Here is a 13,295-nt window from a genome sequence, read left to right on the forward strand (position 1 = left end):
GCTATGAATATTTATTTCACTAGAATTCAAGTTGTCATTGACTGTGAAACAAAATCAGGGACCTGATAAATTCAGTTAAAATGCAGGCAAGTATGTTCCACTTCATAGCAAAGAACAGAATATTTTGTGCTGCTTCTAGCACACTTCTGAAATGTAGAGAAAAAAGAAGCAGTCTGCATTTCCAGATGCTGTTTAGATGGTCAAATACTTTAAATGTTTGCAATTTTTTTTTTCAATAACAAATGAATGCTACCTGTAGATTTTTTTTTTTAATTTTTTTTAATCCATATGGTTTAGCTTACTGTATGGTCTAGTTTACAGATCTAGTTTACCTCTCTTCTGTGTTCCCAGCCCTGGTACTTCACACTTTCTGAGTGGTTCCTGACTTCCCTGAGCTACCTAAAATACTCCATCTAAGCAATTCATTCTGAAACAAAGACAAGAAGATAGTAATGTGATTTGCTTGTGCTGGATGCAGCGGTACCACTAGCAACAGTGATGAAAGTCAAAATCCAGCTGTTCAAAATTTCTTAGTTAACCTGTGGGTGAGGTCAGGGCAGTAAACAAGCCTCCTCTTGAGGCTGCAAAACCTGGTATTAGGCCCAAGAGAGTTGTGTTGATTCACCGGTTGCACCCAATACCACGCAAGATTGCTGACTCAGGTATATTTTGTTAGCTTGTCTGCCTAAGAGCAAACTGGCAACATGCAAGGTTATTCATAACCCTGTGGAGGAGAGTTGACGATGGCCACTGTCTGCTCAGTAAAGAAGGCAGGGGGATGTAGAAAATGTTCCAGGAAGGAGCATGATGCATTTTCATTCTGGGGTTTAAAGGTCTGTGGACATTTGGTGTTAGAGGCAGTATGGATCTTCTAGGATGCCTCAATTCAGGTTCTTCTTTTTCTCCTTGTCTCAGTAGCTCACCTCAGGGAGGTGTTTTGGTTAGATTCCTTCCTCTCCAAAATTCTTCTTACACTCCTTACTGCTTCTTTGACTCCGACCTGTTTATTTTCATTTCTTTGACTCCTCCTTCTGTTCCTTGGTGAAGAATTAGTTGGGATGTGTGTGTGGGGGGGTGTATTTCTGTAATTTGTTCTCCTTTATCCCCCATTACCTCAGCAACTTGAGAGTACAAATGTATGTCATCACTGGTGGCCTCTCCATTTACTACAGGAGACAGAAAACCAGTCTTCCTTCCAGTAGTTCCTGTGGAAAAAGGATGAAGACCCTATAACTTGACTTCTCTTTTCTCCAAGAAAGATGTTCCTGTCACACAACATCCTCCTTTCCTACACTGTCATTTCTCCAACCAAGGTAGCAGAGGATCTTTTCCATCTTCCAAGAAGAGCAAGGGGAGCCACCTCCCCTGCTCAGGCGGTGCAGGAATGAGGTAAATAATCAGCTTGCTAGAGTTTGGCTTCTCCATTCCAAATGGACTGATGAGCACCTTGGCACCTGGTTAGAGGGAAGTGAAACTGCAAGGACATCGTCCAAACCTCATTAATTTCTGTGGGCTTTAGATGTGGTTGTCAGAAGGTAGACTTTCACTATGGCCCAAGCATTCCCCACCCAAAGCATCTGTGGACTGTCATAAGCCAGAAGAGCAGTTTCAAGACAGACATTTTTTTGGAAAGTAGCTTTACCTTTGTTACCCTTCTCCAGCATTGCCTTCTGCAGGTTCATCTGCTGTCTTGACAAAAAGACAAAAAAAGACATGAAAAAAGAAAAGCTGAGTGTAGAAAGGGATTTCATGTACTATAGCTGCTTAGTCTGTTAAATCAAAATTTTACGTATACTGAGATCCCTGTAGATTACATGTAATTTTCCCCTTTACTTATATTTAAATGGACTGTTGGCTCCCATGGGACTACACTCCCTGGTTACTGTTTACATTACTGTACAAACTTACCATGTGGATGACACAACAAATGCTCCCACAGTGTTGCTGTTGGGTCACAGCAATTGTGTATGCCTCTGCTTCAGTGGATGGTGGAGGGTTAAATGCGCTCCCTTGCAGTACATGCTTTCTTATGAGTTTTCAGAGTTTTTTATAAAGCTATTTTCTTTTCACCCCTTTCATCTATTTGTTGTGTATGCCCACATGACCTCCTGAAAATACAAATACAGTCTTTTATTTGCAGAGCCCATTATCAGCCTTGTCTTTAGCCTCATGATAAAGGTCAAGTAGATTAGTTAGAGAGGCTCTTGCCTTTCTAAATCCATGTTGGTTATCTCCTTTTAGATAATTACTATCCATGTACTTCTTTAATGTGCCCCAGGGTATAGTTTCCATTCCTTGAATACTGCAAGGTTAAATTCATCTACTTTTGACACATTTCACTGGGTTTCAGCTCTGCTAACTGATTTAATACCAGTGCTTTTGTGATTAGTCATCCCGGACAGGGGAAATAGAGCAAGTGCTCAGGAAGAATATTATTCTCCAATGCAAATCCTCTAAGAAACACTTGTGCTATACCAGCTAATGTTTCTGACTTTTGATGTAACAGTTCTTCAGCTATCTGTGCTCTAATCTCTTCCTTCAATGCTGTATTGCCTATGCAAATTCATGCTGCTTATGGAAAACCTGAGCAAAGAAAGGAGCATAACACTAAGAAAGCGATGACTAATAGTAACCTCCCTGTAACCTCTAGTCAGACTTTAAAATGCCACTGAAACATCAAGGCTTTCCAGGTTCTTATTTTAAAAACAATATTCTGATATTAAGAAGCCCACATTTCACACCTGTCAGGAAAAAAAAAGATATCATAGCAGATTTCTTTCATTTTGTACTCTGTCTTCATGATAATAATTGCAGGAGAAACTTGAGGGCTTTAAACATATAAACATGCAAGATGCAGCTTGAAATCACTTGGTTTCAGTGAATGTTCCTTATCGACTGAATTGTCAGGTTGGATGACTATGCTTTAATAGTTACTTAATCCATAGTTAAGCATGTGCTTTTTTCCTGGTTTTCATTATTACTCTTCATCACAATAGAACATTTAAAATGCTACATAGGATAATATGGCATAAGGAATGTGGAGAAAATACAGTGTTCCTTCCTTTCAAGATCTTTTCTCTTCTCTGTAATTTGCTAATGAAAATACCTGGTTCTGCCTCATTCACACTTTCAGTGTAATATTGATTCCTGATGTGATAAGAAAGTGGGAGCGTTTTGATATTTCAGTTTTGACAGTACTGTATCTTTAGAGGCCAAATGTTTCCTTGTGTGATGTATCTTTTCAGCAAAGCAGCGGTGAGGATTTATCACAGTGAGCAGCACTGGTTCTCCAAATAATTCATATCATTATTCAACTCCTCCCTTAAAAAATAGAAAACATAATAGTAGTAGTAGTAGTAGTAATACAGTACACATTACTGTGCCTGATACAGATTTACCAAAGATAAAATTTCCTCATACCCAAAGGGATATTTACATCTGTAACTAATGTTCATTTGTAGCTAATGCATGTGTCCTGTGGTCAGACAAATCTGTCATGGTAAGGGGCACAAAGCTTCACACACACATTTTCCTTCCATCCTCTTTCTATGAGCATGGATAGACAAATAATTTCTCCCTATCACACGCTTCCTGTTCTTGCTAATTCCCCAATGGTATGTATTGAATACAATAGTATGTATTGAATTAAATAATTCAGCTATTCTTTTATACTTAGGAAGCTCTCCTGTGCTTGAGGTCAGCATGAACAAATGACATTGAGACCAAAATGAAGATATACTGGTTTGCCTGTTTCCCTGTAATTCTAAACAGAACCCCTTTTTTAATGTAAATTTGTTTTCAGTTACGAGAACATTTAAACGCTACAGAGACTTTGTCAATGTATTGTCATTTTGTATGCTGTTCAGATGCCACTGTGTGGGGTGTGTGGTATAAAAGCCAGACTAGACTGCTCTGTATCCAGCCTAATATTTTTCATTGGCTATACACCCATTTAATAAAATCCTTCAAAATGCTGGTATGTTTTTATTCAGAAGTGTTTCTCTATATGTGCAATATTCTGTGCTATTCCTGAATGATTACAGCATCTCTGTAGAAGGAAATGAGGTAAATATTGCAATATACAAAATCTTTTTCAAATGCTAAAGCTCTGACCTTATAAAACAAGGAAGCAACATTGAGTCAGCCAGCCAAGAGCTTTTTATCAGTTTAATGTAGCAGAACTCGACCAAAGGGGCAAATTTTTGCATTACCTTGCCACTGATGTGAGCGCTGCAGCTGCATTTGTGTATCCATGTTCATTATTGCTAGTTTTCCTCCTGGATTATGACTAAGTGAGAAGAATTTGAATCTTCATTTTGAATTTTTTACCTTTTTTTTTTTTTTAATTTTGGTAGAAGCAGACAGAAAGAATACTCAAGGCATCCATTATTTCTTTCCACAATTTGCTGGAAGTGGCAGAAGCTATTAAAAAATGAAGGCATACGTATCTCATGCTATTCAGCTGACTGTTAATTAAAGTGCAATTAAATTTTTCATGCTGTAGATTGTGTCTGTTTTCCAAAGAAATTAGAAACTGTGGCCCTTTGAGAATTCTGCTTTTAGTCTCTAGACATTTACTGCTACAGTATTTATTAAATGCAATCACTGATGAAGTTTGCACATCCAACATACTTATAAGAAGAGGTCTGCAGTTATGTGGCTTCTCTTTTTGGAAGTGTGTTGTTCCTATAGAAATGCAGTGTCCTGAAGCTTCCCGTATATGTCAAAGATTAGTAAATTCCAAGCAAAATCAATCATTCTCTATCCACATTTCAATTTGGAGAATCAAAGTGTGGCACAAATTGCCCCACAGTTAGGAGTCTGAGTCAACATGACAGAAAACTAAGCTCATAAGGTGATCCTGAATTATTAATGCTGGGGAATACTCAGCAGAGTAAGTTAGGTGTTCTGAATTTTCTTCTCAAAGAGCCTTTGACTATGCACTGCCTATACTGGGAACCTGGGAAGATGAAGCTTCCCGTCTAGGCATCTAAATTTAGATGCCCGTGAGCATACAGAGTGAATATACTGTTGGGATAAAATCCTACTCTTACTGTTGTGTAAGAGTTTTCTACAGTCACGTTCAAGTAGTAGCAGAACTGATTATTTGTTGACTCTTTAGCACCAACTGCAGGTAGCTCTGGAAAGGATTTAGACATGTGCATAAGGCCTACAGAAGTCAACTAAGCAGCTGCTTAAGCACTTACTTTAAATGCTTTCCTGAATAGAGACGGAATTAGTGCTCAAATGCTTAGAAGGTGCAGTGCAGTGTACAGTACAAAGACATGAAATGACCTCAGAGCACAGACTGAAAAATAGATGACAGAATACAATGTTTCCCAAAGAAATCCAGTGGCAGGGATTACTAGAGGATTCCTAGCACGGGAAAAGGTTCAAATTCTGCTTTCTTCAGGCACTGCAGAATATGTAATTTCCTAAGGGATTTAAATGAGGCATTGGTGATATTTTGGCCATTTGGCATGAGAGGAAACGTAAGGACATCATACAGAAAAAAATGCCTAGAAATGAAATGGGAAAAAAAAGAGTTTTCTCAAACTGGTATCATTAATAGATCAGATAGGATCTGATAGGAGAAAGTTCAGTAGAATGCAAAGCCTGAATTCTGTAGTGCTTTCAGTGCAAATTCCCCACCTGAAGTATCTATGGTTTTTCTCCAGGAGTTACAAGGAAAATGATTCCAGTAGATTTTCCTTTATTTCATAATTTAGGATGGATTCAAGTAATTGAATACTTGTCAAAATGTTTCATGTCTCAAAAAAAAAAAAAAAAAAAAAAAAGCTGTTGAATTCTGGGGATAAGTAGAGGTTCCAGATTTCAAGATTCTACCTTCCTTTGAAATGATGACTAATGCAGAAATGTAAAGGAATAGAGAAACCTGTAATTACTAAGAATCCATGAATCCTAAATAATTGCTCATCAGGGATCAAATTCCAACTCCTTAAATAATTCAATTAAATCATGCATTTGAAGTCTTCTATTTATGTGAACAAAACAGGTAATCGAAGGCTTGTGTATCTTGGGAGCTTAGTACAGTATTTGTCCTGCCCTGCATTTCCTGACATAGAAATGAATTTTATTGAGTACCACTAAAACCTCTTCCTTTAAAGACAGCAAGAGAGAGAAACAATCCTTTTCTTCTTAGTACCATCCATCTTCCTCTTTAGGGCAGCTTAAATGAGAAAATTTAGTACTGTGGCCACAGTTGCTTACACTTGCTTTGTGCATGTAACCACTTTGTTTTGCTATGAGAAAGGGAAGAGTGACAAATACAATTGAGGTGACAATGTCTGAGAATTTCGATTTTGATTTGCTAACAACCTCCTTAATGTTCAGATTTCAGCTATCTTGACAGGTATATTCATAAAGGATGAAATTCACATGCAGACAGACAGCCTCAGGCTTATGCACCACATAAATCCTGTCTAAGCCTTTAAAATGTGCTTTAAAGTGGGCCTAATTGATGTACAGGACCTGTACTGGCCCTTATACCTATGGGACAATTGCTCCCAGTTTTTAGGCTTGCAATAATTAACTATTGTACTTTGCTTTAAAAATCTTTTATTCTTTTTCGTCTGCTTCCATTTTTCCTAGTGAACTGCTCTTATGCTGCCTTCTGTTTAAACACAAGCAGAGTGGAATATTTGAGATTGCAATATGTATATATTAGATATAAACACAAATGAAATGTATATTAGAAAGGTCAGCATTCAATAAAAATTCCAATCAGGTATTTGGATCTGATTAGACACTGTGTGATCTGTGCAGTAGACACATGGGGATTGTGCAGAAAATCTACTAAACATGATTATGGGAAAACACACATTTTGTAAAGGACAAAATTTATCATATCCTTTAACAATTCTTAAGACATAGGTGAAGACTAGAATTACTGTAACAACTGATTCCAGTTTGTTGGTAGTTTAGTATTTGCTAGTACATTAAGCACAATATGCTATTTATGATTAATACTTCATAATTTATATTTATTGTACCATCAATTTTGGATCAAAATGTAGCACAACCAGCTTATTAACATAATAATGCAAAATCTATTCTTATATCTAATTTGCACCTTGCCCTATTTTGGCTAGTATCTGAAAGGACAATTTTTTTTATCTCCACATTAACCAATTTTCTAGTTACCTCCTGTCCACTTAGAGCAAGTCATATAGAAAACATCAAATTTTATTCTGAAGAGAAGATAGTTACACAATCTTCATCATAGGATTTTATCTTTACATACATTTTGGACCAATGTTCTGAAGAAACATGGGCTTTTGTTTTTTTAAGCATACCACTTTTGTTTGACCACTGCTTCTGCCTAGGGTAAATAACTCAAATAATAGATTTTAAAGTGCTTTAATTAATCTTTTAAAATACCTGTGTTTTTCTCAATTTAATGCAGTATGGCCCAATTTACTTTGGAAATGAATCAAGCTAAATATGAAATAACTCTGTGTTAGCTTTCAATGACAGCATCTACAACATGGCTGAAGTGATTACTTAAAATCACACCATTAACGAATTCAAATTAACCTTGAAAGTCTAGAGATAGACAAGCTGTCTAACTCCCGTATTATGCAGAAGAATTATGTCTACCCAAGAATTTCCAAACTCCTCCTGAAAAATAAGTGTGCTTTCCCACATATTATAAATGCTGAAAATTTGAAATTGTCATCCAAAAAGTGTTTCATGTTGCAGTCATAATTTCTAATCAAGTCAACTCATGGTTCATTGGGATGGTTCCACGTACACTGGCAAGTATGGAACTGAGGTTTGACCAAACACCCTTTGGTTAAAGTATGTATAAATTGTCTTTAATCTGTTTTGAGTTGTTGACCTTATCTGTAAGGTAGAGATTTGTTGGAGTTCATGGAGTTTTAAATAAAGTGTTAAAATTAAATGTGATACAGTGATACACATACAGTGAGGTAATCAATAGCAATGTTGTGGGGTGGTTACTGGGTGACGAAGACACACAGGGTAAGCTGCTCCACAGGTATTACATGCCTGAATTGGCATCAGTTTGTTCACTACGCTTGATTTATGGAATCTATTTTTCATGTAAATGGTCATTTGCTGCTTTTAAAAATACAGATTTTGCTTGTACCGTCATGCTACAAAAGCACTGACAATTAGAGTATGTGCTGGAAGTAGTTTAGGACCGTGTACCAAGCTTCTGTCTCAGGTTTGATACCCTGCTCTATACATGAAGCTTGTGATGCAATTAACAAGCCTGATGACTGTGGAGGTTAGCGATCTTGTCAGGAGCCCGTGGCAGGCAAAGACAGAGGAAAGATGTTCAGTGAAGGAGCCTTGGGCATGGGCAAGCCACTTTAAAAGCTAAAGGAGACTTGGCAGTGGAGGGTTCAGAAGAGGCTTGGCTGTTTCTAAAACAAGAAGATAAGGCTGCCAAAAGAAGAGAGAAAAAGAAGAGATTGAGTGTATGTATGTGCTCTGGAGTGGAGAGAAAACAAGGCATTCCTGTACTCTGTAACCCTATAATCTCTCCATTTGTTGCTTCTCTGTTGAGGGGAAGATAGCCTTTTTCAGCGGTTGGTTTCTGATATAAATATTTCTCCACATGAAACTGGCTTAAAATGTTATGTCTTGTGTGTTGTATATTGTATGACATACTGTATGAAATGACTTGATCTATATCCTCTCATGTAGGAATCCAAAAACTGTGGTATGGTTATATTTAATCTGTCTGGGCTCATATTTTTAAATGCTAAGGCAATCTGCATATCTGCACACATTCATTTTAAACCTACTTATGTCATGGTGGAAATACTTTTACTACACAGTAGTGTTCATGCTGTCAATGTACTTCCGTGCACAGCAAAATTTCCCTCTTGGCTCATCTCTATTCATAAACAAATGTCAGGGAGAAGTTAATACTCTGCAGCTTTAAAGAATCTACTGCATCATGCCTCAAACCAGCAATGAAAAATGATACGTATTTTGCAAAACTTACTTGCATGTTTAGCATTATTTGCACTTTATAGCAACATATAAAAATCATCATTTACATGAGTAAACTATCCAGGCTTTCTGCTGTGTTGTAGGTAAATAACTGTGTTCAGAAGTGGGCTTCATTCTTACCTCTCTTCTGGAAGTGCACTGTTAAAAAGACTGATAGCATCTAGAAATGCATAACTTTGGGTTTCCTTTTAATGTAGTTATTATCTTTTAACTTAAAATAAAATTTATACCAAAAAATTGCAACAGTAATCCAGGTGCCTTCTGAGGGGGAGGGATGTTAGATCTCAAAACCGTGGCCTAAACAGCAAATCAGTGGTCATTCAGCTTTAGGATAGTATCTAGAACATACCTGGGAGAGGTAAAATGCACACATGGCAAAGCTGCATGGAAAAGTCAAAGCAGGAACTCGGCCATCAACGTGTCCACCCTGTTGCCTATCCTTAGCAGACCTGGATGGGAGCAGATCTGATGATTCAAGGCTAAGGAAAGCAATTGATGGTAGAACCAACCGAGTAAGGGCTAGAACTGATCCATATACCTTCTTATATGAAGGTACAACTCTCATCAGCTGTTCATCTGATAAGGGACAACATAAAGAACTGCCTTAAACATCAGGGACTGTGATAAAGTATATCATAGTCTTTGCTCAAAAAAAGTCTGCAGAAAGCTGGTAAGCAATTAGCAGAGCCTTTTCTAAGAACTGATCTTTCATGTAAGTCTAAGTTGCTGTCCTTTGACAGAGTCTTATGAAAAAGGGGAGGAAGTGGACCAAGAACATTACTTGATGTACCACCATGTGCAGAGAAAGAAAGAAGCTACAGCTCCAGGGAAGAGCATGAAATCCTTTTTCTTACAAAAGCTTGCAGTGCCAGGATGTGCATCTGCAAGGTGACTCCAGGAAAGATCTCCATTTTTCTGGGAGAGAAGCTGTCACCTAGCAGAGGCCTTTTTCTGCACTCTATTGAGATGCATCTGGTCCAGCACGAAATACAAACTGGAAGTGATACAAAAATCCTCAGAATGGATGCCGTGAAAGCCAAGAGATATCTAAGCCTTATTTCAGAGAAATCACAAATTGGCATTCAAATGGTGAGGTCCCATTGCGCTACTTTGCAAAATCAGATGGAGCCATGACATTTTGTTTTTGCTTGAGGCAAGTAAATGCCATTTTAGATTTTGATGCCTGCCTCATGCCATGTATTCATATTTAATAGCAAAGACTCAGTATGTGGTTTTCCTGTGCCTCACAAAAAAATATTGACAGATTTCTTTTCATGGCTGCCTCCTGTACCAGTTTAGAAAGATGCCCTTTAGGCTGCAGAGATTAATGGACATATCATAGATCAATGGGTAGTTTCCTGAGGCTTTACGCACACTACACCATTGCATGTCTTAACATGTAATGTTCAGTGTGTATAGGGAGTTTGAAACAGATGTTGGTCTAACAGTTGCTTCAGAGGTGTGTATCTTGCATGTAGCCCATCCAAATGAGCAATCAGCCTCCACAGGACATACCATTTTGGTTATATGTAGGTAGATAGGACCTGGGAGTGGAAAAAATATAAAATGATGAATAAAAAGATGGCAAGAGGAGGTTAGAGGGGAAAAAAGCAACTTGGTGGGATAGACAATAGTGAAAGAAGAAAGTGTAAGGGTAAGGATAGAGAAACTAGGAAAGAAAGATACAAAAACTAGAAGAGGAAAATGGAAAAGAAAACAGGAGACAAGTATCGGGAAGAGGGGGAAAAGGGAATTTCTTCTTACTGTTCAAAATAATGACTTGTGAGATAGACTGGAGGTTCTGCCTCAGGCACAGCTGGTACGTGTAATGGGAAACCAATAGCGAATACTATGCCAAAGGGTTTTAGCCAGCAAAGGGGTATAACCTGGGACATAGGATGATATAGTAGTCCAGGACCCATAGATTGGTTATCCTGGCAGCTCTGCTGCACTTGCACAACAGCTTGCTGGAGCTATTATTTCTGAGCTGTAACTGTGAACCTTGTCTCACTGCACAGAAATTGTCTACTGGGAACTGTGGGCCAAGTATTACAGAGTCTTTCTTTAGCTCAGTGGGACACAACTAACATTTGATAGAAAAAGTAGTACTTGATAGAGTCCACATGTGTTTCTTTTGCCTTTTTCCCCTCCTCCACTCATCCATAAATCAATGTGCTAATTGCCTCCACACAATTGGCTGAGAGAGAAATGTGGCTGCTCACTGTTTCGTAATTTTAGACTGCTACAAGCCATTTATTCATGTGCTTTAGGCATAACAGTGCAGTTGTAGCTCACTCTTTGTGCCTGCTGCCCTCAGTGAACAGAGTGCAAGGTAAATATTTATCAGATTGTCTTGGAGGATTACTGTCAGAAGTGTGCTGCACCAATGGGACATCTACCCGCGGCCGTTAGGGAAAGGAGGTTGGACACGAAATGTCTGTGCCTCCACTGGTGGCGGGGCGAGTACCATTGTAAGGGCTGGACTGATCAGGTCCCAGCCAAGTAACTCCACGGGATTTCCTGTGCAGCTTCCAGGCATTTGTTTGTTTGTTTGTTTGTTTCTTTTTTTTTCTTTTCCTTCTGGTGGGCTCATGGCCATATTCTTCAGTGTCATGTTCAGCCACTGCATTTGTGGTCTGGCCCAGAAAGGCAGCTGCCCTTCCATGGCTCTCCTCACAAGGGCTGGACTTCCCATGATTGGAGAAAACATTATACTTCCAACAGACTCATCATGTATTTTTATGTAGTAGCCACTAAGTGGGAGAAAAACCAGCTAATTCTTTGGGAACTGGGTTCCCGTGTGTTGTACCCTATATTTTCAGTCTGGGAACTCTTTGTTTCTGTTTTTAGTCAAGAGATTTATTCAGTATGACCCTGAATGCATTGCACTTTAGCTTAAATGTATTGTTCATCCCTTATCTTGCCTATAGAAATATATCCTTGTCATGTCAAGACACGAACCTCTAATGACCTAATCTAGAAACGCAATCCAAAACCTCATACTGAGGAAATTCAATGCAAAATGCCTATTGGACAGTATCTTTTATCTTCCTGTCTCACACATCTCCAAGTGGCTGGGCCACATAACTACAGCTAGGTATAATTTTGCAAAACCTCAAAATCTTTTAGGATAACATATGATTACAAACTGGTGGATTGAGTTTACAAATAATTTGGAGCCAAAATCTGGGCATAAAACTTTGCTCTCTGTCTCAGAGAGCACTGTAGGAAGAAAGCAACATTTGAACAAAAAGTGAGACAGAAATCTTTTCATCCAAAGTACTATGCATTCTGAGCCATGTTCTGGAAATTTGGTTTTGATTCTGTGATGCTGACATTAACATTTTTTTATAGCTCTTAGAAGCATGGTATTCTCTGTGCTAGCAAAAGGCAATATAACCATGGCATACTACCTATCAAGCATTAAAATCAGTGGCATTGTACTGGTTTGTATCAGTGGAAAGTGTCTTGAGATGTTCTGCTATCTGTAACATACATGTTGGATTTAGCCATTGGAGAGACTAGCTTACAAACTAAACTAGCTACTGATACGAGATACCGTGTAAAGCATGAAATCTTGAGAATTGCTTGACTTTATATGAAGTGAAATACTCATTTCATGGATCTATTTCCTCCTCAAGCAATCTTCTCTTAAAAAATTTTTACTCCTTGCCTGTTCTGCCAATGTACAAATGTGCTCATTAATCAAGGTGTACAGCAAACCCAGCTTTGCCTGAAAAATGCTTGCTCAGTGAACATGCGACTTTCAATTACAAACAGAGAGTTCAAGCATGCCTTAGTCTTTTGAAGTATTGCACACTGTTTTCCATGCCATGAAGAGCGATAGCGGTGTTACCTGAAAAAATCTCTCCTTTGTATTCAGCCAGCATTTCAGGCAGCACTTTGGAGCCTGGGAGAGATTATTGCTCATGATTGCTGTTCATGAAGTTCATAGCAGGTCTCCTTTTTTTCCGTAAAGAATGCTATTTCCTCCCCTCCCCTTTCTTCCAGATCGTTTTATTTCCTAGGAAACTCTGGAGCAATTTACATGCTTTTTGGGTCATGCAAGAAATTTTCTAGCCAGCTGAGCAACTGGATGAAAATTAAGTGTTCTCCAGTTCAGACAGATGGTCTTGTTTAGCTGTCACATTTTAACGGTGTAGCTTACCAAGGATTTGTAGTTGTCTTCAGAACTAGTGCTAATATTTTGAACTTCTACAGAATCTTCCTGTTGAACTCTCAGAGCTCTTCACAAACACGACTGAATTTAGCCCTCATATCAGCTCCAC

At 38.4% G+C, this 13,295-nt stretch overlaps 1 protein-coding gene across 6 annotated transcripts in view; it reads left to right on the forward strand.

Annotated features, from left to right (window-relative positions):
- The window catches only part of SMYD3 (SET and MYND domain containing 3), a 430,287-nt gene that overhangs the window by 398,578 nt on the left and 18,414 nt on the right, over positions 1–13,295 (forward strand). The window contains exon 11 of one of the 6 annotated variants that reach the window (XM_069800594.1): positions 1,173–4,482. The exons of the other annotated variants lie outside the window; for them this stretch is intronic. Within the exon in view, the coding sequence (XP_069656695.1) occupies positions 1,173–1,233 (61 nt within the window). The 3' untranslated portion in view covers positions 1,234–4,482. Of the gene's footprint in view, positions 1–1,172; positions 4,483–13,295 lie in introns of those variants that run through there. 6 annotated transcript variants of the gene reach the window in all.

Source organism: Haliaeetus albicilla, chromosome 13, assembly GCF_947461875.1.
Source record: "Haliaeetus albicilla chromosome 13, bHalAlb1.1, whole genome shotgun sequence".
Classification (NCBI taxonomy): Eukaryota; Metazoa; Chordata; class Aves; order Accipitriformes; family Accipitridae; genus Haliaeetus; species Haliaeetus albicilla.